Source organism: Oncorhynchus mykiss, chromosome 16, assembly GCF_057628025.1.
Source record: "Oncorhynchus mykiss isolate SJ-2025 chromosome 16, ASM5762802v1, whole genome shotgun sequence".
NCBI classification, from domain to species: Eukaryota; Metazoa; Chordata; class Actinopteri; order Salmoniformes; family Salmonidae; genus Oncorhynchus; species Oncorhynchus mykiss.
Window position 1 is genome coordinate 23,613,004 of NC_143037.1, and position 27,055 is coordinate 23,640,058.

General features: G+C 43.1%; 1 protein-coding gene across 2 annotated transcripts in view; it reads right to left on the minus strand.

The window, feature by feature from the left end:
- LOC110491676 (integrin beta-3) overlaps positions 1-26,275 on the minus strand; it is a 48,714-nt gene extending 22,439 nt beyond the window's left edge. The window contains exons 1-9 of one of the 2 annotated variants that reach the window (XM_021565300.3): positions 26,007-26,275; positions 21,461-21,546; positions 19,492-19,699; positions 17,262-17,514; positions 5,289-5,451; positions 5,030-5,191; positions 4,792-4,887; positions 4,546-4,635; positions 568-702 (exon numbers count right to left, since the gene is read on the minus strand). In XM_021565300.3, the coding sequence (XP_021420975.1) occupies positions 568-702; positions 4,546-4,635; positions 4,792-4,887; positions 5,030-5,191; positions 5,289-5,451; positions 17,262-17,514; positions 19,492-19,699; positions 21,461-21,546; positions 26,007-26,088 (1,275 nt within the window). In that variant the 5' untranslated portion in view covers positions 26,089-26,275. Of the gene's footprint in view, positions 1-567; positions 703-4,545; positions 4,636-4,791; positions 4,888-5,029; positions 5,192-5,288; positions 5,452-17,261; positions 17,515-19,491; positions 19,700-21,460; positions 21,547-23,865; positions 24,115-26,006 lie in introns of those variants that run through there. The other variant, XM_036946568.2, reaches the window with a different exon arrangement.
- Positions 26,276-27,055: the final 780 nt, after the last annotated feature.

The following is a 27,055-nucleotide window of genomic DNA, read 5'->3' on the forward strand; positions in this document are numbered from 1 at the left end:
AAGGACGGAGTGATATAGTATAGGGGTCCTTGACCCTATTTGAATACTTACAAAATACACCCTTCCTTCGTCCCTTCCTTGAAGTAATCGTTGATCTGACATTACTAGATAGGTGAAAGTGTTTTAATGGAACCCTTCCTAGTCTATCAATTTGGGTTAGATCAGTGAATAGTTCAAGGAAGGGAGGAAGGAAAGGTGCATTTTTTTAAAAGTATTCAAACAGGGTAGCCCTGGGCAGAACAAAGAAGAGAGAGAGAGAGAGAGGCAGAGAGAGAGAGAGAGGCAGAGAGAGAGAGGCAGAGAGAGAGAGAGAGGCAGAGAGAGAGAGAGACAGGCAGGCAGGCTGGCAGGGAGACAGACAGACAGACAGTTCTCCCATATGAGGTCATCAGTAAAGTGGGGATTGAGGATGGCTTAAAAAAAAAAACATAATTTGATAAGGGCCCCGGCAAAATACTGTGTCTCCTGTTTGAAGTCTAGAGCAGGAGTGTATAGGCTAGGGATGACCTCTCAGGAAAAGTAGAAAAATAAGGAAAGATGAAATTATCTGAGAAAAGGCCCTCTTACCGTGTCTCCTATTTTGAGTCCAGAGCAGGATTTTATGCCAGGGATGACCTCTCCATTGAGACAGGTGGCGTTGAAGGAGAGAGACAGCTCCTCAGGAACCCCCTGTGTCTCCATGTCAATCACTGAGCGGATTTTCTGTCCACAGAATTACACACAGATGAAACAACCCTAAAACACACACATGAAAGATAAAACACTAATGTATCTTCATTGGGAGATCATCACCGCCTGGTACGGCAACTGCTCCGCCCACAACCGTAAGGCTCTCCAGAGGGTAGTGAGGTCTGCACAACGCATCACCGGGGGCAAACTACCTGCCCTCCAGGACACCTACACCACCCGATGTTACAGGAAGGCCATAAAGATCATCAAGGACATCAACCACCCGAGCCACTGCCTGTTCACCCCACTATCATCCAGAAGGCGAGGTCAGTACAGGTGCATCAAAGCTGGGACAGAGAGACTGAAAAACAGCTTCTATCTCAAGGCCATCAGACAGTTAAACAGCCACCACTAACATTGAGTGGCTGCTGCCAACACACTGACACTGACACTGACTCAACTCCAGCCACTTTAATAATGGGAATTGATGGGAAATGATGTAAATATATCACTAGCCACTTTAAACAATGCTACCTTATATAATGTTACCCTACATTATTCATCTCATATGCATACGTATATACTGTACTCTATATCATCGACTGCATCCTTATGAAATACATGTATCACTAGCCACTTTAACTATGCCACTTTGTTTACATACTCACCTCATGTATATACTGTACTCGATACCATCTACTGTATCCTGCCTATGCTGCTCTGTACCATCACTCATTCATATATCCTTATGTACATATTCTTTATCCCCTTACACTGTGTATAAGACAGTAGTTTTGGTATTGTTAGTTAGATTACTTGTTGGTTATTACTGCATTGTCGGAACTAGAAGCACAAGCATTTCGCTACACTCGCATTAACATCTGCTAACCATGTGTATGTGACAAATAAAATTTGATTTGATTTGGATAAGAATTCAACCCCCTGAGCCAATACATGTTAGAATCACCTTTGCAGCTATTACAGCTGTGAGTCTTTCTGGGTAAGACTCTAAGAGCTTTGCACACCTGGATTGTGTAACATTTGCCCATTATTCTTTTCAAAATTCTTCAAGCTCTGTCAAATTGGTTGTTGATCATTGCTAGACAACCATTGTCATGTCTTGCCATAGATTTTCAAGCAGATTTAAGTCAACACTGTAACGTGGCCAGCCGGGAACATTCACTGTCTTCTTGGTAAGTGACTCCAGTGTAGATTTGACCTTGTGTTTTAGGTTATTGTCCTGCTGAAAGGTGAATTCATCTCCCAGTGTCTGATGGAAAGCAGACTGAACCAGGTTTTCTTCTAGAATGTTGCCTCTGCTTAGCTCCTTTCCATTTAATTTTTCTCCTGAAAAACTCTCCAGTCCTTAACGATTACAAGCATGCCAACACGTCTCTTGTGCCACTAGGGTCACTAGGCTTTTGCGCCACTAGGGTCACTAGGGTCGCCCATAGAAACGCGTACAAGGCCCTCCCTTCGGCAAATCTGACCATGACTCCATTCTCCTGCATACTGTTTACAAACAAACGTTCAAACAGGAAGTACCACTGATTCGCTCAATACGGAAGTGGTCGGACAAAGCAGACTCGGGTTTACCATTTTTTTTTGCTCGTACAGACTGGGATATGTTCCAAGATTCATCTGATCATTTGTTCTTAACTGACTTGCCTAGTTAAATAAAGTTTAAATAAAAAACATTAAAAACATTAAAAAAACAACATTGAGGAGTTTACCACAACAGTCACGGGTTTCATCAATAACTGCATAGACAATGTCATCCCCACAGTGACTATAAGAACGTGTTCCAACCAAAAACCATGGACTACAGGCAACATCCATTTTTGGCTAAAGGCTAGAGCTATCCACTTACACTAAACAGGACACTGACATGCAAGAAATTCGACTACGATCTCCGACGAGACATCAAACATGCAAAAGGACACTATAGGAGGAAGGTGGAAACCTATTACACCGGCTACGATGCTCACTGTATGTGGCAGGGCTTGCAGACGATAACGGATTATGAAGGGAAACCCAGCCAGGAGCTGACAAGCGACGCAGAACTCCCAAACCTGTCATCCAGGACCTCTATATCAGGCGGTGTCAGAGGAAGGCCCGACAAAAGACTCAAGCCACCCAAGCCATAAACTGTTCACTCTGCTACTGTCCGGTAAACAGTACCGGAGCATCGGTGCTCGGAACAACAGGCTCCAAGACAGCGTCTACCCCCAAGCCATAAGACCGTTAAATAGCCAGACTGCTCAATAGTCAATGAATGGTACCCAAACTATCTTGCACTGACCCTACACACACTCACTAGGCATTATATACATAGACACTCACACACACTACACTGTCACTCCCACACAAATCCCTCACACATTCAAACACTACATACGCACACACGCACACACACACACACACACACACACACACACATACCGACACAACACAAACAAACATGCACACACACTCATAATTTGCTGCTGCTACTCTGTTCTTTTTATTTTATTTTACTATTATCTATCCGGATGCGTAGCCACTTTACCCTGCCTTTATGTACATATCTACCTCAGGTACCTCTGTACATTGATCTGGTACTGGTATATAGCTGGTACTATACATAGCTCCATTCTTGTGTATTCTATTTTATTCCTCTTGTGTTGGTTACTATTTTAAAATGCTGTATATATTTTTTTTATCTCTGCATCATTGGGAAAATTTCAGCAAGCATTTCACTGTAAAGTCTATACCAGTTGTATTCAGCGCATGTGATAAATCATTTTTGGTTTGATTTGATTTTGATTTGATAGCATGATGCAGCCAAAAATCAACAATTCTTCACGATTACAAGCATACCCATACCATGATGCAGCCACCACTATGCTTGAAAATATGGAGAGTGGTACTCAGTAATGTGATGTATTAGATTTTCCCCAAAACATAACATTTTGTATTCAGGACAAAAAGTGAATTGCTTTGCCACGTTTTTTTGCAGTATTGCTTTAGTGCCTTGCTGCAAACAGAATGCATGTTTTGGAACATTTGTTTTCTGTACAGGCGTCCTTCTTTTCACTCTGTCAATTAGGTTAGTATTATTAACTACAAGGTTACTGATTCATTCTCAGTTTTCTCCCATCACAGCCATTAAACTCTAGAACTGTGTTAAAGTCACCATTGGCCTCATGGCGAAATCCCTGAGCGGTTTCCTTAATCTCCAGCAACTGAGTTAGGAAGGACGACTGTATCTGTGATTTGGTGTATTGCTACACCATCCAAAGTGTAATTAATAACTTCACCATGCTCAACGGGATATTTAATGCCTGCTTTTTTTAACCATCTACCAATAGGTGCCCTTCTTTGCGAGGCTGGTCTTTGTGATTGAATTTGTGTTTAAAATTCACTGCTTGACTGAGGGACCTTACAGATAATTGTATGTGTGGGGTACAGAGATGAGGTAGTCATTACAAAATCATGTTAAACACTATTATTGCGCACAGAGTGAGTCCATGCAACTTGTGATGTGACTCGTTAAGCACATGTTTACTGAACTTCTTTAGGCTGGCCATAACAAAGGAGTTGAATCCTTATTGACTCAAGACATTTCAGCTTTTCATTTTTTATTCATTTGTAAAAATGTCTAAGAACATAATTCCATTTCACATTATGGGGTATTGTGTGTAGGCCAGTGAATTTCAGGCTGTAACACAATAAAATGTGGAAAAAGTCAAGGGGTGTGAATACTTTCTGAAGGCACTATAGATGTAAAGACACACAGACTCATGCACGCACCTACCCACACGGAGACACACACACAGACATAAAGACACACACACACACAGATCGACACATGCACACACACGCAGGTCCACTCACCGCATAGGCATTTAATATGAGCTGGATGACATTGCCTGAGTCATTGGACAGGGTGCCCACAGTGGTCCCAGGAATCAGCTCACTGTAGTTCTGTCAAACAAAGAAATCATTCAATACATTTGAATTCCATTGTAAGTCAAAACATGTGAACGTGAAAATTGGTGCAAACTTTCCAAAGACACTGTAAATCAAATGTAATTGGTTGATTGATTGGTTGGTTGGATGGCTCAATTAATTGTTACTGACCTGGTAGAGGGGCACCACAGGACTGGTGACGGCAAAGATGAGGTTGATGTTGTTCTCTGACATCTTCTCTGTGATCAGAGCCAGTGACGGGTAGTCCTGGAAGAGGAAGAGCAGAGTGAGGAGTTTCAAACACATGAGCACACACATGCATATATACACGCACACACACACTCACACACACACACACACACACGAACACATACACACAAGCGACACATGATCTGCCCACCCGACTGACCATGATAGTAGACATGCTGTACATGTTCTCTGAGTTGAGGTGGCACTTCCCGTCATTGGGCTGCACGATACCCGCCAGGCGCCCATCAAGCGCCACGTGGGTCTTGGCATCGGTGGTGAAGATCAGGAGGTGAGAGGCACCCTGACGCCAACCGATCTTCTCCTGAGGTTGACCAACAAAGGATGGGTGAGTGAACAAAAATGGTAGAAAGATAAAGAGTAAGACACTGTGTGTGTGCGTGACGTTACACTGGCCTCACATTACACACGGCAGCCTGTATAATGGCGTCGAAGCCTCCCTCGGGGGCATCTCTGTTCCTGGACACAATTTGTTTCTTCACCTCCTCAGTGAAGCGGCCCACCTCCTCAGTCAGAGACAGCACATGCTTGTAGCCAAACTGGGGCAGGCAGGTGGTGTTGATCCTGCCAATCAATGAATTCATTAAATAATCCATCAGTGAATCAATTAATGAATCAATCCATCTATCCATCCATTCACCCCACTGTTCTAGTTATACAAAGAGGGAACAATTATTTACATTTACATCAGTGGAGGCTCCTCAGAGGATGAAAGGGACGACCATCCTCAGTGATATTCATAACAAAATAATAGTGAAACATTAAAAAGTTATCCTTTTTAGATAAAACTATATTAAGTATATTCATGTCACTAAATAATTGAGTAAAACACACTGTTTTGCAATGAAGGTCTACAGTAGCCTCAACAGAACTCTGTAGGGTAGTACCATGGTGTAGACGGAGGACAGCTAGCTTCAGTCCTCCTCTGGGTACAAAACCTAGGAGGTTCATGGTTCTCACCCCCTTCCATACACTTACACAGTAATTATGACAACTTCCGGAGGACGTCCTCCAACCTATCAAAGTTCTTGCAGCATGAACTGACATGTTGTCCACCCAATCAAAGAATCAGAGAATGAATCTAGTACTGAGAGCATAAGCTACAGCTAGCTAGTTGTAACGATGTGCAGTGAGAGTAGGAAGCAAGTTTAGGGAGTGAGTGTTTTAATAAATAAACACAACATAATACAAAATAAGAAACACGAACAACGCACAGACATGACACAGGAACAGAAACAATAACGCCTGGGGAAGGAACCAAAGGGAGTGACATATATAGGGAAGGTAATCAGGGATGTGAGGGAGTCCAGGTGAGTCTGATGAAGTGCAGGTGCGTATAATGATGGTGACAGGTGTGCGCCATAACAAGCAGCCTAGTGATATAGAGGCCTGAGAGGGAGCACACGTGACAGTACCCCTTCACCGACGCGTGGCTACTGCCGCAGGACGCCGACCAAAATGACGATCCCAGGATCAGGAGTGGAACGGTCACCTCTTCTGAGGCGCGGGAAACCTGTCAGTCCGTCTGAGACGCGGGAGTATGGCAACCTAGAGCGCTGGAGAGAGAGCATACGTGACGGAACCCCCTCCCCGGCCCGTTCGGCTCCAGCTGCAGGACGCCAACCAAATGGACGATCTCGGAGATCAGGAGCAGACCAGTCACCCCTGCTGATGCGCGGGAACCTGTCGCTGGCTGGAGTGCGGGAACCTGACAAACCGGCTGAGGCAGGAGAGCCTGGTGATCCGGCTGAGGCATGAGAGCCTGACGAGCCGGTGGAAGCAGGGGAGCCTGGCGATCCGGTGAAGGTATGGAAGCCCGACGAGCCAGCTGAGGCAGGGGAGTCTGTCGATCCGGCTGAGGCATGAGAGTCTGACGAACCGGCGGAGGCAGGGGAGCCTGGCGATCTGTCTGAGGCATGAGAGCCTGTAGCAGCTCCCAGACCTGACGTCATTCCCACCGAAAAAACTCCCTGATGCTTCCCTTAGGTGAGGCGTTATTCTGTAATGATGTGCGCTGAGAGTCTGGAAGCAAGTTCAGGGAGTGAGTGTTTTAATAAATAAACACAACATAATACAAAATAAGAAAGACAAACAATGCACAGACATGATACAGGAACAGAAACAATTAATAAAAAAATAATGTATTTCACCTTTATTTAACCAGGTAGGACCAGTTGAGAACAAGTTCTCATTTACAACTGTGACCTGGCCAAGATAAAGCAAAACAGTGCGACAAAAACAAACATACAGTCAATGACACAACAGAAAATCTGTATACAGTGTGTGCAAATGAAGTAAGGAGGTAAGGCAATAAATAAGTCATAGTGGCAAAGTAATTACAATTTAGCAATTAACACTGGAGTGATAGATGTGCAGATGAGGATGTGTAAGTAGAAATACTGTTTTGCAAAAGAGCAGAGAAAACCAAAAACAAATATGGGGATGATGTAGGTAGGTGGTAGGATGGGCTATTTACAGATGGGCTGTGTACAGCTGCAGCGATCGGTAAGCTGCTCTGACAGCCAATGCTTGAAGCTAGTGAGGGAGATATAAGTCTCCAACTTCAGTTTTTGCAATTCGTTCCAGTCATTGGCAGCAGAGAAATGAAAGGAAAGGCGGCCAAAGGAAGTGTTGGCTTTGGGGATGACCAGTGAAATATACCTACTGGAGCGTGTGCTACTGGTGGGTGTTGCTATGGTGACCAGTGAGCTGAGATAAGGCGGGGCTTTACCTAGCAAAGACTTATAGATGACCTGGAGCCAGTGGGTTTGGCTACTAATATGTGGTGAGGACCAGCCAACGAGAGCATACAGGTCACAATGATGGGTAGTATATGGGGCTTTGGTGACAAAACGGATGGTATTGTGATAGACTGCATCCAATTTGCTGAGTAGTGTTGGAGGATATTTTGTAAATGACATCGCTGAAGTCAAGGACTGGCAGAATAGTCAGTTTTATGAAGGTATGTTTGGCAGCATGGGTGAAGGAGGCAAGGAGGCTTTGTTGCAAAATAGGAAGCCGATTATCGATTTAACTTTGGATTGGAGATGCTTAATGTGAGTCTGGAAGGAGAGTTTACAGTCTAGCCATACACCTGGGTATTTGTAGTTGTCCACATATTCTAAGTCAGAACCGTCCAGCGTAATGATGCTAGGCGGGCGGGCGGGTGCTGGCAGTGATCATTTGAAGAGCATGCATTTAGTTTTTCTGGCAATTAAGAGCAGTTGGAGGCCACGGAAGGAGTGTTGTATGGCATTGAAGCTCGTTTGGAGGTTTGTTAACACTGTGTCCAAAGAAGGGCCAGATGTATACAGAATGGTGTCGTCTGCGTAGAGGTGGATCAAAGAATCACCAACAGCAAGAGAGACATCATTGATATACACAGAGAAAAGAGTCTGCCCGAGAATTTAACCCTGTGGTACCCCCATAGAGACTGCCAGAGGTCCGGACAACAGGCCCTCCAATTTGACACACTAAACTCTATCTGAGAAGTAGTTAGTGAACCAGGCAAGGCAGTTATTAGAGAAACCAAGGCTGTCGAGTCTGCCGATAAGAATACGGTGATTGACAGAGTCGAAAGCCTTGGCCATGTCAATGAAGACGGCTCCACAGTGCTGTTTTTTATCAATGGTTGTTATGATATCGTTTAGGACCTTGAGCGTGGCTGAGATGCACCTGTGACCAGCTCGGAAACCGGATTGCATAGCGGAGAAGGTACGGTGGAATTCGAGATGGCCGGTGATCTGTTTGTTCACTTGGCTTTTGAATACTTTCGAAAGGCAGGGCAGGATGGGTATAGGTCTGTAACAGTTTGGGTCTAGAGTGTCTCCCCCTTTGAAGAGGGGAATGACCGCGGCCACTTTCCAATCTTTAGGAATCTCAGACGATACGAAAGAGAGGTTGAACAGACTAGTAATAGGGGTTGCGACAATGGCGGCGGATAATTTTAGGAAGAGAGGGTCCAGATTGTCTTGCCCAGCTGATTTGTAGGGATCTAGATTTTTCAGCTCCTTCAGGACATCAACTGTCTGGATTTGGGTGATGGAGAAGAGGGGGGGTGGGGGGGGGGGGGGACTTGGGCCAGTAGCTGCCGGGGGTGCAGAGCTGTTGCCCGGGGTTGGGGTGGCCAGCTGGAAAGCATGGCCAGCCGTGGAGAAATGCTTATTGAAATTCTCGATTATCGTGGATTTATTGGTGGTGACAGTGTTTCCTAGCCTCAGTGCAGTGTGGTGCAGTGCGCCACAGGATGTTTTTGTGCTGGTCAAGGGCAGTCAAGTTTGGAGTATACCAAGGGCTATATCGGTCCTTAGTTCTACATTCTTTGAAAGGGGCATGCTTATTTAAGATGGTGAGTAAGGCACTTTTGAAGAACAACCAGGCATCCTCTACCGACAGGATGAGGTCAATATCCTTCCAGGATACCCGGGCCAGGTCGATTAGAAAGGCCTGCTCGCAGAAGTGTTTAGGGAGCGTTTGACAGTGATGAGGTGTGGTCGTTTGACCGCAGACACATAACGGATGCAGTGATCGCTGAGATACTGGATGAAAACAGCAGAGGTGTATTTAGAGGGCAAGTTGGTCAGGATGATATCTATGAGGGTGCCCATGTTTACGGATTTGGGGTTGTACCTGGTAGGTTTCTTGATAATTTGTGTGAGATTGAGGGCATTTATCTTAGATTGTAGGACGGCCGGGGTGTTAAGCATATCCCAGTTTAGGTCACCTAACAGTGCGAACTCTGACAATAGATGGGGGGGGGGGGGCAATCAATTCACATATGGTGTCCAGGGGGTCAAGGGGGTCAATAACACGTGGAAACAGTGAGAGACTTATTTCTGGAGAGATGGATTTTTAAAAGTAGTAGCTCGAACTGTTTGGGCATAGACCTGGATAGTAGGACAGAACTCTGCAGGCTATATCTGCAGTAGATTGCAACTCTTCCCCCTTTAGAAGTTCTATCTTGTCGGTAAATGTTGTAATTGGGGATGGAAATTTCTGATTTTTTGGAGGCATTCCTAAGCCAGGATTCAGACACAGCGAGGACATCGGGGTTGGCGGAGTGTGCTAAAGCAGTGAATAAATCAAACTTAGGGAGGAGGCTTCTGATGTTAACATGTATGAACCCAAGGCTTTTCCGGTTACAGAAGTTAACACATGAGAGCACCTGGGGACACACAGGGCCTGGGTTAAGCTTAACATCACCACAGGAACAGAGGAGTAGGATAAGAGTACGGCTAAAGGCTATAAGAACTGGTCGTCTAGTGCGTTCGGAACAGAGAGTAAAAGGAGCAGACTTCTGGGCGTGGTAGGATAGATTCAGGGCATAATGCACAGACAAGGGCATGGTAGGGTGCGAGTACAGTGGAGGTAAACCTAGGCATTGAGTGAGGATGAGAGAGGCAACAACGCCTGGGGAAGGAACCAAAGGGAGTGACATATACAGTTAAAGTCGGAAGTTTACATACACTTAGGTTGGAGTCATTAAAACTTGTTTTTCAACCATTCCACAAATTTCTTGTTAACAAACTCTAATTTTGGCAAGTCGGTTAGGACATCTACTTTGTGCATGACACAAGTACATTTTCCAACAATTGTTTACAGACAGATTATTTCACTTATAATTCACTATAATCACAATTCCAGTGTGTCAGAAGTTGACTGTGCCTTTAAACAGCTTGGAAAATTCCAGAAAATTATGTCATGGCTTTAGAAGCTTCTGATAGGCTAATTTACATAATTTGAGTGAATTGGAGGTGTACCTGTTTATGTATTTCAAGGCCAACCTTCAAACTCAGTGCCTCTTTGCTTGACATCATGGGAAAATCAAAAGAAATCAGCAAAGACCTCAGAAAAAATTGTAGATCTCCACAAGTCTGGTTCATCCTTACGAGCAATTTCCAAATGCCTGAAGGTACCACGTTCATCTGTACAAACAATAGTACGCAAATATAAACACCATGGGACCACACAGCCGTCATACCGCTCAGGAAGGAGACGTGAACAGTTCTGTCCCCTAGAGATTAATGTACTTTGGTGCGAAAAGTGCAAATCAATCCCAGAACAACAGCAAAGGACCTTGTGAAGATGCTGTAGGAAACAGGTACAAAAGTATCTATATCCACAGTAAAACGAGTCCTATATCGACATAACCTGAAAGGCTGCTCAGCAAGGAAGAAGCCACTGCTCCAAAACCAACATTAAAAAAGCCAGACTATGATTTGCAACTGCACATGATGACAAATATCGTACTTTTTGGAGAAATGTTCTCTGGTCTGATGAAACAAAAATAAAACTGTTTGGCCATAATGATCATCGTTATGTTTGGAGGAAAAAGGGGGAGGCTTGCAAGCCAAAGAACACCATCCCAACCATGATGCATGGGGCGGCAGCATCATATTGTGGGGGTGCTTTGCTGCAGGAGGGACTGGTGCACTTCACAAAATAGATGGCATCATGAGGAAAGAAAATTATGTGGACATATTTAAGCAACATCTCAAGACAAGACATCAGTCTTGTTACAGCTTGGTCGCAAATGGGTCTTCCAAATGGACAATGACCCCAAGCATACTTCCAAAGTTGTGGCAAAATGGCTTAAGGACAACAAAGTCAAGGTATTGGAGTGGCCATCACAAAACCCTATAGAAACTTGAGGGTAGAACTGAAAAACTGTGTGCGAGCAAGGAGCCCTACAAACCTGACTCAGTTACATCAGCTCTGTCAGGAGGAATGGGCCACAATTCACCCAACTTATTGTGGGAAGCTTGTGGAAGGCTACCCGAAATGTTTGACCCAAGTTAAACAAATTAAAGGCAATGCTACCAAATACTAATTGAGTGCATGTAAACTTCTGACCCACTGGGAATGTGATGAAAGAAATAAAAGCTGAAATAAATCATTCTCTCTACCATTATTCTGACATTTCACATTCTTAAAATAAAGTTGTGACCCTAACTGACCTAAGACAGGGAATCTTTACTAGGATTAAATGTCAGGAATTGTGAAAAACTGAGTTTAAATGTATTTGGCTAAGGTGTATGTTAACTTCTGACATCAACTGTATAGGGAAGGTAATCAGGGAAGTGATGGAGTCCAGGTAAGTCTAATGAAGCTGAGGTGCACATAGCGATGGTGGCAGGTGTGCGCCATAATTAGCAGCCTGATGACTTAGAGGCCTGAGAGGAAGCACACGTGACACTGGCCCTGCTGTGCAAATGTGGTGAGTAGTTAACTCAAAGAGAAAGACAATATTGAAACAGTTTTGAACAAATACATTTCTTTAAAAATGAAGGAGAAGCAGGAGAGAGAGAGAGAGAGACAGAGCTAGCTATATTTTGTTGTATTTTTTTCACTTTCACTTAGCTAGTGAATCCAGCTAGCTAGTTAAGCCTACTCAAACACCAGGCTCAAATAGAGAGAGATGCTATGTTAGCTAGCTGGCTATGGCTTTCCAATACTGAAAATCTTCCAAATCAAGGTAAGCTAAACTGCTTGCTGACTGCACACTGTACTACATTATTGTAGCGGGTTTCCTAGCTAGCAGCTACAGTGCCTTGAAAAAGTATTCATCCCCCATTGTGTTTTTCCTATTTTGTTGCATTACAACCTGTAATTTTTATTAATGTTAATTTCAATTTCATGTAATTTTGCCAGCAGCATACCACCCTGCATACCACTGCTGGCTTGCTTCTGAAGCTAAGCAGGGTTGGTCCTGGATGGGAGACCAGGTGCTGCTGGAAGTGGTGTTGGAGGGCCAGTAGGAGGCACTCTTTGCTCTGGTTTAAAAAATATCCCAATACCCCAGGGTAGTGATTGGGGACACTACCCTGTGTAGGGTGCTGTCTTTTGAATGGGATGTTAAACAGTTGTCCTGACTCTCTGAGGTCATTAAAGATCCCATGGCAGTTGTCGTAAGAGTAGGGGTGTTAACCCCGGTGTCCTGGCCAAATTCCCAATCTGGCACTCAAACCATCATGGTCACCTAATAATCCCCAGTTTACAATTGGCTCGTTCATCCCCCTCCTCTCCCCTGTAACTATTCCCCAGGTCGTTGCTGTAAATGGGAATGTGTTCTCAGTCAACTTACCTGGTAAAATAACAGATTTTTAAAAACTGGACATACACACAATAGTCCAAATTGGTGATATGAAAAAAAAAAACTTGTTTCAAAGAGTTCTAATAAAAATTTTAAAAAATGAAAGTGGTGCGTGCATATGTATTCACCCCCTTTGCTATGAAGCCCCTAAAGAAAATCTGGTGCAACCCATTACCTTCAGAAGTCACATAATTAGTTAAATAAAGTCCACCTGTGTGCAATCTAAGTGTCACATGATCTCAGTATATATACACCTGTTCTGAAAGGCCCCAGAGTCTGCAACACCACTAAGAAAGGGGTACCACCAAGCAAGTGGCACCATGAGGTCCAAGGATCTCTCCAAACAGGTCAGCAACAAAGTTGTAGAGAAGTACATATCAGGGTTGGGTTATAAAAATATCCCAAACTTTGAACATCCCACAGAGCATTATTAAAAAATGAAAAGAATATGGAACCACAACAAACCTCCCAAGAGAGGGCCGCCCACCAAAACTCACAGACCAGGCAAGGAGGGCATTAATCAGAGAGGCAACAAAGAGAACAAAGATAACCCTGAAGGAGCTCCACAGCGGAGATTGGAGTATCTGTCCGTAGGACCACTTTAAGCCGTACACTGCACAGAGCTGGGCTTTAATGAAGAGCGTCCAGAAAAAAAACATTGCTTAAAGAAAAAAATAAACAAACACATTTGGTGTTCACCATAAGGCATGTGGGAGACTCCCCAAACATATGGAAGAAGGTACTCTGGTCAGATGAGACAAATATTGAGCTTTTTGGCCATCAAGGAAAACGCTATGTCTGGCACAAACCCAACACCTCTTATCACCCCAAGAACACTATTCCCACAGGGAAGCATGCTGGTGGTAGCATCATGCTGTGGGGATGTTTACATTGGCAGGGACTGGGAAACTGGTCAGAATTGAAGGAATGATGGATGGTGCTAAATACAGGGAAATTCTTGAGGGAAACCTGTTTCAGTCTTCTAGAGATTTGAGACTGGGACAGATGTTCATCTTCCAGCAGGACAATGACCCTAAGCATACTGCTAAAGCAACACTCAAGTGGTTTAAGGGGAAACATTTAAGTGTCTTGGAATGGCCTAGTCAAAGCCCAGACCTCAATCCAATTGATAATCTGTGGTATGATTTAAAGATTGCTGTACACCAGTGAAACCCATCCAACTTGAAGGAGCTGGAGCAGTTTTGCCTTGAAGAATGGGCAAAAATCCCAGTGGCTAGATCTGCCTAGCTTATAGAGACATACCCCAAGAGACTTGCAGTTGTAATTGCTACAAAAGGTGAGGGGGGGGGGGGGGGGTGAATAGTTATGCACGCTCAAGTTTTTTTTTGGTCTTATTTCTTGTTTGTTTCACAATAAAAAATATTTTGCATCTTCAAAGTGGTAGGCATGTTTTGTAAATTAAATTATACAAACCCCCCAAAAAAGCAATTTTAATTCCAGGTTGTAAGGCAACAAAATAGGAAAAATGCCAAGGTGGGTGAATACTGTCGCAAGCTACTGTATGTTAACTATGACGTTTTTAGCTAATATGGTGACAACGATGTAGGCTATGCGTAGCAGTTAGCAGTTATGATATGAAGGTTTGTCTTGAGAGGTTTTTTTAGTCTGGTCACGGACAGCTGATTTGTTGTGTACTGAAGTCCACAAGCAAAGGGAGAAGGTGAGAGGAGGAGAGTGTGTAGATGCGAGAAGGAATTATGCAACGAGCAAAATGTTCATGCTGTAACTATGTGGCTGCTATGAAAGTGAACTGTGTTTCCGTGTGATAAGAGGTGTATTCATTCCGCCAATTCTGTTGATGCAGGCAAGAGTGTGCAAGGCGGTATTAAACGTGTCACTCTCTGTCACCTTAATTACTCACATTTTTTTCTCACAACCTGTGCACCTACGTTGTAAATGATATGCTAGATTGTAACGACCTCATGATGGGTATGGGGAAAATTTTAGTATCATAAACCTAGCAATGTGAATGGAATATGAATGACAGTCATCCAATATGCTACAATAGAAATAAGGCCATGCTCATAAAAAACTGGTGTCCTCTATCATCTCATTGATTTACAGTCTAAATAAAAGTAAATAAAAATAAATTGATTTACAGTGCATTCGAAATGTATTCAGACCCCTTGACCTTTTCCACATTTTGTTATGCCTTATTCTAAAATTGATTAAATAGTTTTTTACCCTCATCCAACCAACACACAATAGTCCATATCGACAAAGCAAAAACAGGTTTTTAGGCATTTTAGCAAATGTATTAAACATACAAAACTGAAATATCACATTTCCTCAAGTATTCAGACCATTTACTCAGTACTTTGTTGAAGCACCTTTGTAAGTGTGCCTCGAGTCTTCTTGGGTATGGTGCTACAAGCATGGGAGACCTGTATTTGGGGAGTTTCTCCCATTCTTCTCTGCAGATCCTCTCAAACTCTGTCAGTTTGAAAGAGCAGTGTTGCTGCACAGCTTTTCTCAGGTCTCTCCAGAGATGTTCGATCGGGTTCAGGTCCGTGCTCTGGCTGTGCCACTCAAGGACATTCAGAGACTTGTCCCGAAGCCACTTCGGCATTGTCTTGGCTGTGTGCTTAGAGTCGTTGTCCTTCAATGGTGCAGAAATGTTTGGTATCCTTCCCCAGATCTCTGCCTCAACACAATCCTGACTCTGAGCTCTACGGACAATTCTTTCGACCTCATGGCTTGGTTTTTGCTCTGACACGCACTGTCAACTGTGGGACCTTATCATGTCCAATCAATTGAATTTACCACAGGTGGACTCCAATCAAGTTGTAGAAACATCTCCAGGATGATCAATGGATACAGGATGACCCTGAGCTCAATTTCGAGTCTCATAGCAAAGGGTCGTGTTTTTTATTTTGAATACATTTGCAAAAAATTCTAAAAACCTGATGTGTGTGAGAGAGGGAGAGAAATGACGCGAGGGAGAGAGAGAGATGATGTGTGTGAGTGAGAGAGAAAGAGAGAGAGAGAGATGACGCGAGGGAGAGAGAGAGAGATGATGAGTGTGAGTGAGGGAGAAAGAGAGAGAGAGATGACGTGTTAGTGAGGGAGATAGAGAGAGAGATGGCGTGTGTGAGTGAGGGAGAGAGAGAGATGACTTGTGTGAGTGAGTGAGAGAGAGAGAGATGACTTGTGTGAGTGAGTGAGAGAGAGAGATGACTTGTGTGAGTGAGAGATGACTTGTGTGAGTGTGTGTGAGAGAGAGAGAGAGAGAGAGAGAGAGAGAGGGATGACGTGTGTGAGTGAGGGAGAGCGAAAGAGAGAGAGATGGTGTGTGTGAGTGAGGGAGAGAGAGAGATGACTTGTGTGAGTGAGGGAGAGAGAGAGAGAGAGAGAGAGAGAGAGATGACGTGAGAGAGAGAGAGAGATGATGAGTGTACGCGAGGGAGAGAGAGAGAGAGATGATGAGTGTGAGTGAGGGAGAAAGAGAGAGAGATGACGTGTGAGTGAGGGAGATAGAGAGAGAGATGGTGTGTGTGAGGGAGATAGAGAGAGAGATGGTGTGTGTGAGGGAGATAGAGAGAGAGATAGTGTGTGTGAGTGAGGGAGAGAGATTACTTGTGTGAGTGAGGGAGAGAGAGAGAGATGACTTGTGTGAGTGAGGGAGAGAGAGAGAGATGACTTGTGTGAGTGAGGGAGAGAGAGAGAGAGAGAGAGAGAGAGATGACGTGTGTGTGTGAGTGAGGGAGAGAGAGAGAGATGACGTGAGGGAGGGAGAGAGAGAGAGAGAGAGAGAGAGAGAGAGAGAGTGTGTGAGACAGAGAAGAAGATAACAGGAGTGTGAGGGAGCAAAACCTCAAACCAGTGAAAAGTTCAGCTAAACCAGGGTGGAGACAGCCAATCTTGTAATCGCTCCTTAAACCCCCGTCGAGAGCTCTGGATTACTTGTGTCTGACTCCTACACGCTGACTAAGCATCATCACCCACAGAGTCTCAGAATGACTCAACACCAACAGCTAGCTTTTATACATGACAGTTTAAAGGCACAACCTACAATTTCAATAGCCTGACCTTGCCACTGTTTGGTGAGAAGAAGGATGGGGCTGGGGAAATGTGACCACTCTCAAGTTTAAAGAGGAAGTCATACAAGGACTGATAGTTCTTGGTGTTTTATTGAGAGAAGGGTGCAAATTTGGTGTCAATGTGGATATGCAGGTATATTCCCCATTTCATGAACTTGTTTAAATTAAGGATAAACAAATATGAAAACAAAGTTATCCCTGGTTTAATAACCCTGGCTTACCCGTGACAGGGGTTGAGCAGGGCCTCCTTGGGGGAGATGTACATGTAAGGTGACAGTGGCTTGTCCACGAAGGCTCCGAAGCCCATGCGCAGGTTGCTGGTGGTGCGTCCCATTTCCTTGGCCAGGCCTTTCCCCAGGGTGCGGAGGCGGAACAGGTCATCGTTCATGGAGAAGGACAGGTCCATGAGGTAATACAGGTCCACCGGGTAGTCCTCCACCTGGCGCACCTTCACTGTGAACCGCTTGGAGTCATCTGACAGGGGGAGAGGTGGAAATTTGGGATGAGCTGTCTGCATGTAATAACCTCATCGGGTCTCATGTAATAATATCACCTGGTCTGAGGGTGACATGAAGTCTCACTTGTGTAATAATCTCACCTGTTTTGAGTGCAATAATCCCACCAGTGTAATAATCTCACTTGTTGTCCCCTCACCTGGTCTGAGGGTATAATAATATCACCTGGTCTGAGTATAATAATCCCACCTGGTTTCATTGTGTTAATCCCACTTGGCCTAAATGTAATAGGCATAATCTCTTTTGATCTACAGTGCCTTGCGAAAGTATTCGGCCCCCTTGAACTTTGCGACCTTTTGCCACATTTCAGGCTTCAAACATAAAGATATAAAACTGTATTTTTTTGTGAAGAATCAACAACAAGTGGGACACAATCATGAAGTGGAACGACATTTATTGGATATTTCAAACTTTTTTAACAAATCAAAAACTGAAAAATTGGGCGTGCAAAATTATTCAGCCCCTTTACTTTCAGTGCAGCAAACTCTCTCCAGAAGTTCAGTGAGGATCTCTGAATGATCCAATGTTGACCTAAATGACTAATGATGATAAATACAATCCACCTGTGTGTAATCAAGTCTCCGTATAAATGCACCTGCACTGTGATAGTCTCAGAGGTCCGTTAAAAGCGCAGAGAGCATCATGAAGAACAAGGAACACACCAGGCAGGTCCGAGATACTGTTGTGAAGAAGTTTAAAGCCGGATTTGGATACAAAAAGATTTCCCAAGCTTTAAACATCCCAAGGAGCACTGTGCAAGATAATATTGAAATGGAAGGAGTATCAGACCACTGCAAATCTACCAAGACCTGGCCGTCCCTCTAAACTTTCAGCTCATACAAGGAGAAGACTGATCAGAGATGCAGCCAAGAGGCCCATGATCACTCTGGATGAACTGCAGAGATCTACAGCTGAGGTGGGAGACTCTGTCCATAGGACAACAATCAGTCGTATATTGCACAAATCTGGCCTTTATGGAAGAGTGGCAAGAAGAAAGCCATTTCTTAAAGATATCCATAAAAGGTGTTGTTTAAAGTTTGCCACAAGCTACCTGGGAGACACACCAAACATGTGGAAGAAGGTGCTCTGGTCAGATGAAACCAAAATTGAACTTTTTGGCAACAATGCAAAACGTTATGTTTGGCGTAAAAGCAACACAGCTGAACACACCATCCCCACTGTCAAACATGGTGGTGGCAGCATCATGGTTTGGGCCTGATTTTCTTCAGCAGGGACAGGGAAGATGGTTAAAATTGATGGGAAGATGGATGGAGCCAAATACAGGACCATTCTGGAAGAAAACCTGATGGAGTTTGCAAAAGACCTGAGACTGGGACGGAGATTTGTCTTCCAACAAGACAATGATCCAAAACATAAAGCAAAATCTACAATGGAATGGTTCAAAAATAAACATATCCAGGTGTTAGAATGGCCAAGTCAAAGTCCAGACCTGAATCCAATCGAGAATCTGTGGAAAGAACTGAAAACTGCTGTTCACAAATGCTCTCCATCCAACCTCACTGAGCTCGAGCTGTTTTGCAAGGAGGAATGGGAAAACATTTCAGTCTCTCGATGTGCAAAACTGATAGAGACATACCCCAAGCGACTTACAGATGTAATCGCAGCAAAAGGTGGCGCTACAAAGTATTAATTTAAGGGGGCTGAATAATTTTGCACGCCCAATTTTTCAGTTTTTGATTTGTTAAAAAAGTTTAAAATATCCAATAAATGTCGTTCCACTTCATGATTGTGTCCCACTTGTTGTTGATTCTTCACAAAAAAATACAGTTTTATATCTTTATGTTTGAAGCCTGAAATGTGGCAAAAGGTCGCAAAGTTCAAGGGGGCCGAATACTTTCGCAAGGCACTGTATGTGTAATAATCTCACCTGGTGTTGGTCTAATAATCTTACCTGGTCTCAGCCTAATAATCTCACCTGGTCTGAGGGTGATGTGGAGTCTCTGAGGTTGGATCTGCGTGGCGTCGGCCGTGTCTCCGGCTGCCTTGTTGCTGAGGGGCCGGTCCTCCTTCACCTGCAGCTTGCTGGTGGGGAACTCAAGGGCGGTCGGAGGAGCACAGCCCGCCACCAATAGGTTACGCTTCAGGTCACAACGAGACGAGCCTGCCACACCCTGCCCAAAGTCCTGATGGAACAATTCAGGAAGTTAGTGAGAGAAACAGGAAGTGTTAATAATCTCTACCATTCCCTTCAAAAAAGCTAGAAGTAGCAGTTCTAACACAGCCTATGTGTTGTTTGGGGTAGGCCATCTTGTTTTTGGCCAGGCCATGGAGGTGAAAGGGCAAGTCCTGACATGCCCCATGCCATAGAAGGGTCGTTCCACTTTAATATTTGGATTAGAAATTGTGGACCAATATTGAATTTAAAAGCCTGTTATAGTAAATGACTTGCTACTTAATATAGACCATATGGAGAATTCCAAAAATCATATTTTTTATATGAATAAATGCTTGCTAAAGTGCCAAAATTCTTCATTTTGACATGTCCCTACGTCAACTTGTATCACTTCTAGGAAGATTTTAACCCACTTAATCCCAAAGTGTCTCAAAATGTCACCATCTTTGTAAGGCCCTATTTATTTTGTTGCTTTGACAAAGTCATTTCGTCGAAGATGACTATTTATTTCATGTGATTAGTGAATCATTTACTTCTGTTCCTCATTTTAAGGTCAACCCTCTTACATAAACTGAACTCTCGTTTTAAAGGGATACTTCGGATTTTGGCAATGAAGTTATTTATCTAGTTCCCCAGAGCCAGAAACTCATGAATACATGTTTTATGTTTCTGCATCTGGTATGAAGGAAGTTAGAGGTAGTTTTGTGAGTCAAAACTAACTAGCATGCTAGCAGTTACCATAGACTTCCAGTCATTGTGCTCACGCTAGTTATCAATTGCGCTAACGCTAGTTAGCAACTTCCTTCAAACAGAGAAATAAAAAACGTTATCCAGGAGTTCATCTGACTCTGGGGAAGTAGATAAAGGGCTTCATTTGCCAAAATCCTGAAGTATCTCTTTGATACAGTGAAACGATTCCTTTTGAAATATTTTGAAATATGAACATCTAATAATCAAAATCATAGAGTAAAAGTGAACTCTTTTTAGCCATTTCTGATTGTTTGTGGTGGAAAACTGAGTGGGCCGAGCATAGCACATCCACCCTGTTACCTAGAAATAGACAGGCTAAAATTGTTTTAACAATTTCACATGTATTCTCTTTTAGTTTGGATTCCATTGCCACTACCTGCTGCACACAACAAGCTTAAATTCCCCCTGTCACAAGTGGATTCATGGTTGATTTAAGAAGAAATCGTTAACCCTGTTACGGACAACCCTGTTACTTTATTTGGCACTTAATAGGCACTTACTATAGTCATTTTTCGATTCAACATCTTGAGATGTGAAAAGGTGTTTTTTATGAGGTTGAACATGTTCTCTTTCTGACACAATGTAAAAAATTAGGTCCATTCAAGTCTTTTTGACCAAGTTACACTTCTCAAAAAACACAGAATTGGTGGAGCAACCCAGAAATATAATCATATGGATGAATACGTGGAGAAAATTAATAAACATTTCGGGGAGGAAGGGAGTAACACATGCCAGGGAGTTGCCAAAGTGCAGTCCCCATCCATTGCCATTAACTACAATTATAACACTATTCTGTGGCCCAATTTCCTTGATGTCAATCATCAGATTGATTACAACATGTCCAAACAGGAGTCGTCTGCGTGCCACAAGACTGTGTTAGCCTTCTGATCTAAGCCTAGGCATTAGCTCAGGGGAGCTAGCACGCATATTTAGGTCATAGGCAAACCACCTCTGTTACACGGATCAGTGATCCCTCAGGAAAGGAGAATTGAAGGAGATATCAGGGAGAATTTAGACACACCTCTTGGGAACACCACGCACAGGTAGGATGTACAGCCAGACACTGCTTACATGTGCTGGCCCCTCGGGATGTACAGATGTTGGAACCTGAAATGACAGTAGAGTCACTCACCAAACTCTACGTAAACATAGCATGTAGACACACATGCGCACACGTGCACCCACATATGCATAGTATACATACAGCAATCGTACATATTTAAATGTGCAAGGGCGCACACAAACAAAAAGTCCTACAGGAATCATGCAGGAATTCTACCCTCTGTGAAGGTGTCCTGCAGGAATCCTGTAGGATTGACAAAATCTCCAATGCTCCTGCAGGACTCCTGCAGGAGCATGACGTCCTACAGAAATGTTGAAATTCCTGAAGGACCATGACATTTCCTGCAAGACTAAGTAATCTGTGGATCATGTGTGGATCTGTTGGGGCGGTATGCAAATTGGAGTGGGTCTAGGGTTTCTGGGATAATGGTGTCGATGTGAGCCATGACCAGCCTTTCAAAGCACTTCATGGCTACAGACGTGAGTGCTACGGGTCAGTAGTCATTTAGGCAGGTTACCTTAGTGTTCTTGGGCACAGTCACTATGGTGGTCTGCTTAAAATATGTTGGTATTACAGACTTGGACAGGGAAAGGTGGAAAATGTCAGTGAAGACACTTGCCAGTTGGTGAGTGCAGTCTTGCAGTACACGTCCTGGTAATCCGTCTGTCCCTGCGGCCTTGTGAATGTTGACCTGTTTAAAGGTCTTACTCACATCGGCTGCAGAGAGCGTGATCACACAGTCTTCCGGAACAGCTGGTACTCTCATGCATGTTTCAGTGTTATTTGCCTCGAAGCAAGCATAGAAGTAGTTAAGCTCGTCTGATAGGCTTTTGTCACTGGGCAGCTCTCGGATGTGCTTCCCTTTGTAGTCTGTAATGGTTTGCAAGCCCTGCCACATCCGGCGAGGATCAGAACCTGTGTAGTACGATTCGATCTTATTCCTGTATTGATGCACACATTGAAAGCAGCAGCCCAAGCCTTAAGCTCAGCGTGGATGTTGCCTGTAATTCATGGCTTCAGGTTGGGGTATGTACATACGGTCACTGTGGGGGGGACGTCATCGATGCACTTATTGATTAAGCCAATGACTGACTCACTCTTTTACCTATGCTTTTACCATATTTATTCATATTGTATGCAGTGATGGTGAAATGGACAATCAAAAACACCCGCTGTTGCTGCATTGAATAATAACATTCCTATGCAATCAGATATCTTATGCTTTATGTCCATTATTTTAAAGGATGAGGAAGAGATCCCACAGGTTGCCCTACAGGAAAATGGCCTGAAAATATTTTAGAAGTACTTTCAGGAATCATATCTACAGGATATCAAAATGATTTTGGGGCCATTTTGCTCTAGGACAATTCCTTCTGGTAGTCCTTCAGGAAAAGTTTTCTTGAAAGACTACCTGCATGATTCCTACAGGATCCTACAGCATTCATTCAGGAATTGTCCTACAGGAAACTGTCCCCGAAAATCGTACAGGAATCCTGCAGAATATATATCCTGCAGGATTCCTGTAGGATTTTACATGCAGGATTCCTGTAAGACTTTTTTGTTAGGGTGTAGATAGCCTACAGTAATTTGGTGTGTGTATGACCTTTTTAATAAATAGTTATTCTTGGCGATCAATCGAATAACTTTTGGCATGCTTATTGAACCTCAAGTAATGGGACACACCTGCACATAGTCTCGCATGTACACACAGACACGCACGCACACACACACACACACACACACACACACACACACACACACAGACACACACACACACACACACACACACACACACACACACACACACACACACACACACACACACATACACATACACATACACACATTCCACACACACACACACACACATGGTACAGCTACTTATGACTTATGGTCCTCTTACTAGCAGAATGCTAAGCCTATAATTCCCCTTTGTCATCTCATCAGGTGGTAAGGAGTCATAAGGGGAAAGATGGAAACTAGAGGCCAATCTCAAACAGTCTGGGGAGAGCACGGGGAGCGATGTGGACAGATTTAGAGAAGTTACGAGTTTGGAGTTAACATTTTTTATCCAGTTATGTTGAATTTAGTTTAATTAAAAATATAATACTTTTCTATAATAAAAACCAAAATGATATTACTGCATGTATTAAATGTCCTTATTTGTAGCGATATTACCATTTCATGCGACCATTAAAGAAACTACAGTGTCTAACGTGTATTTCTAGCTGTAGTCTATTTCCCTGTCTGAACTGCGTTTTGCGCCCTCTCTCAACAATTATTAATTAGTTCACCGATGTTCAAGATGCAGCAACCGCACACCGCTAGAAGTAGCACATTTACATCATATAGTTCAAACTTACCCAAAACATCAGTAACTGCAAATAAAACGAAAGAACCTATCCAAAGTTGAATCCTTTGCGTTATGTGAGTAGGCCTACCCATCTTGGCGTGGGTACTTTGTCAGGATGCACGGCGCAGACGTTTGGCAAGACATTTCTTTGTGACTAGTTTAAATACCCCCCCCCCCTTCCGCCTTCGCTCAGTCTGCGATCTGACACAACTCCAAATACAGTAAACTCTGTTTTCCTCTGTCCGGAAAGTCATAGCCTACTGTACAACGAGGTGTGGCGTTTATAAGGGCTTTAGAGCAACAAAAAAGCACAAGCATTTTATGCCCTTTTCTTATCCTTAAATAATATTCATCCGAATGTAGTTCTACCAGTCAATATACAGTTGTTAAACACATTTTAGAACACTATGTTTTCATGTTTAAGCTTTTAAAATAGTTTTTGTATTGAGTATGTTGAATATTTGTATTAGGCCTATATCATAACAATAATAGCTATAATAAAATCATGTTTCTGTTTCTGAATCTTTGTCTCATTTGCAGCTCCATTAGTCCAGTAGTCTTCTATTTAAAGGTGATACGGTTTCCTTTACTATTACAGTATATAATTTGCACTATTTTGTTGCTGTTTTTCATGTAACACACACACACACACACACACACACACACACACACACACACACACACACACACACACACACACACACACACACACACACACAGTTCTGCAGTTATATTCGGAACTCTCTCGCTCTCATCTCTCTCCTCCCCTCCCCAGTTAAGACAGAGCCTATAAACAAGTGAGACTGACTACCACAGAAAGCAGCACTCGACAGTCCTGCAGGCAAAGGTACCACCACACATAGTTTCAGCCTCTCATTTCTCCCTTTAAAATGGAGCCTAACACACACGCATAGCAGTACTCACAGAAGTTGTTGGTACCAGCCATATTAAAACCAACTATCACCAGGTTTACCATTGCAGACATTTGTTTCCCTTTACACCAATACAATTAAGCTGTTCATGTGACGTCACCATTACTCTCACTCTTTTACCTATAATTCTGCCATATTTATTCAGAATCTCATTTTCTTTCTCCTAGGAATCATGTTTAATGCAGTGCTGGTGAAACGGACAATCAAACACGCCCGCTGTTGCTGCAATGAATAATAACATTCCTATGCAATCAGATATCTTATGCTTTGTGTCCATTATTTTAAAGGATGAGGAAGAGATCCCACAGGTTGTCTGTCCTACAGGAAAATGGCCCTGAAAATATTTTAGAATTACCTTCAGGAATCTTATCTACAGGATATCAAAAGGATTTTGGGGCCATTTTGCTGTAGGACAATTCCTGCTGGTTGTCCTTCAGGAAAATGACTATCTGCAGGATTCTTGCAGGATTGTTTACTTGAAGGACTTCCTGCATGATTTCTACAGAATCCTGCAGAATATATATCCTGCAGGAATCCTGTAGGATTCTTCATGCAGGGTTCCTGTAAGGCTTTTTTGTAAGGGTGTAGATAGCCTACAGTAATTTGGTGTGTATATGTGTGTTTATGACTTAAGTCACCTTTTTAATAAATAGTGATTATTCTTGTCAATCAAACGAATCACTTTTGACATGCTTATTGAACCTCAAGTAATGGGACACACCTGCACACGCGCTCACATGTACACACAAACACATACACACACACACACACACACACACACACACAATTAACATGGTCCTCTTACTAGCAGAATGCTAAGCCTATAATTCCATTTTGTCATCTCATCAGGTGGTAAGGAGTCATAAGGGGAAAGATGGAAACTGGAGGCCAAAACGAGTTTGGAGTTAACATTTTTTATCCATTTATCCAGTTATGATGAATTTAGTTTAATAAAAACTACAATGATTTTCTATAATAAAAGCCAAACTGAGGATACTGCATCTATTAAATGCCGTTATTTGTAGCGATATTACCATTTCATGCGACCATTAAAGAAACTACAGTGTCTAACGTGTATTTCTAGCTGTAGTATCTTTCCCTGTCTGAACTGCGTTTTGCGCCCTCTTTCAACAATGATTAATTATTACACCGATGTTCAAGATGCAGCAACCGCACACCGCTAGAAGTAGCACATTTACATCATATAGTTCAAACTTACCCAAAACATCAGTAACTGCAAATAAAACGAAAGAACCTATCCAAAGTTGAATCCTTTGCGTTATGTGAGTAGGCCTACCCATCTTGGCGTGGGTACTTTGCCAGGACGCACGGCGCAGACGTTTGGCAAGACATTTCTTTGTGACTAGTTTAAATACCCCCCCTCCCTTCCGCCTTCGCTCAGTCTGCGATCTGACACAACTCCAAATAGAGTAAACTCAAAAGCACTGTTTTCCTCTGTACGGAAAGTCATAGCCTACAACGAGGTGTGGCGTTTATAAGGGGGAGGGGGTCTTTAGAGCAAAAAAAAAATCACAAGCGTTTCATGCCCTTTTCTTATCGTAAAATAACATTAATCCGAATGTAGGCCTATCAGTCAATATACAGTTGTTTAAGCACGTTTTAGAACACTATGTTTTCATGTTTAAGCTTTAAAAAAAGTGTTTGTATTGAATATGTTGAATATTTGTATTAGGCCTATATCATAGCTATAATAAAATAATAGCTATTATTATGTCTTGTTATATTAAATAAAGTTGTTTAAATACGATTACAATACATGTATGAAACATATAGAGTAACGTGATACTAAGTTAGCTAGGTTTTAAATGGTTGGCTTTGAAGTTGGAGATGGTGTGAGTCACTGACTGTATGACTCTAAAATGTGAATTTTCTTCGGTTTACTCAAGTCAACTAATATTGTAAAGTGATTGCCGACAGTGTTGCTACAAATCATCCTAGTATAACAGAGCGCTACCTAGTTAAAAAAGTTTAGTCAGAACAATATCCCATAGTGAACACAGTCATCAGTTAATTCTGCTGACATGGTCACATTGAGTCAGTATGATAAGGTGTTGATTATGAAGCTACTTTATGATATGGCCCATCCAGTTTGGAGCCTGTGGAAAAGGTTGAGACTGAGGAAAATAGGCCCCATCCTCCCTCCAGAATCCCAGTACTGCAGAAGGAGAGGGCCATCTGCAATGGGAAGAGTCAAGGACTGCATGTAGCTCCAACATCTCAGCAGTCAGGGAAGGCTACTGTTCCTCC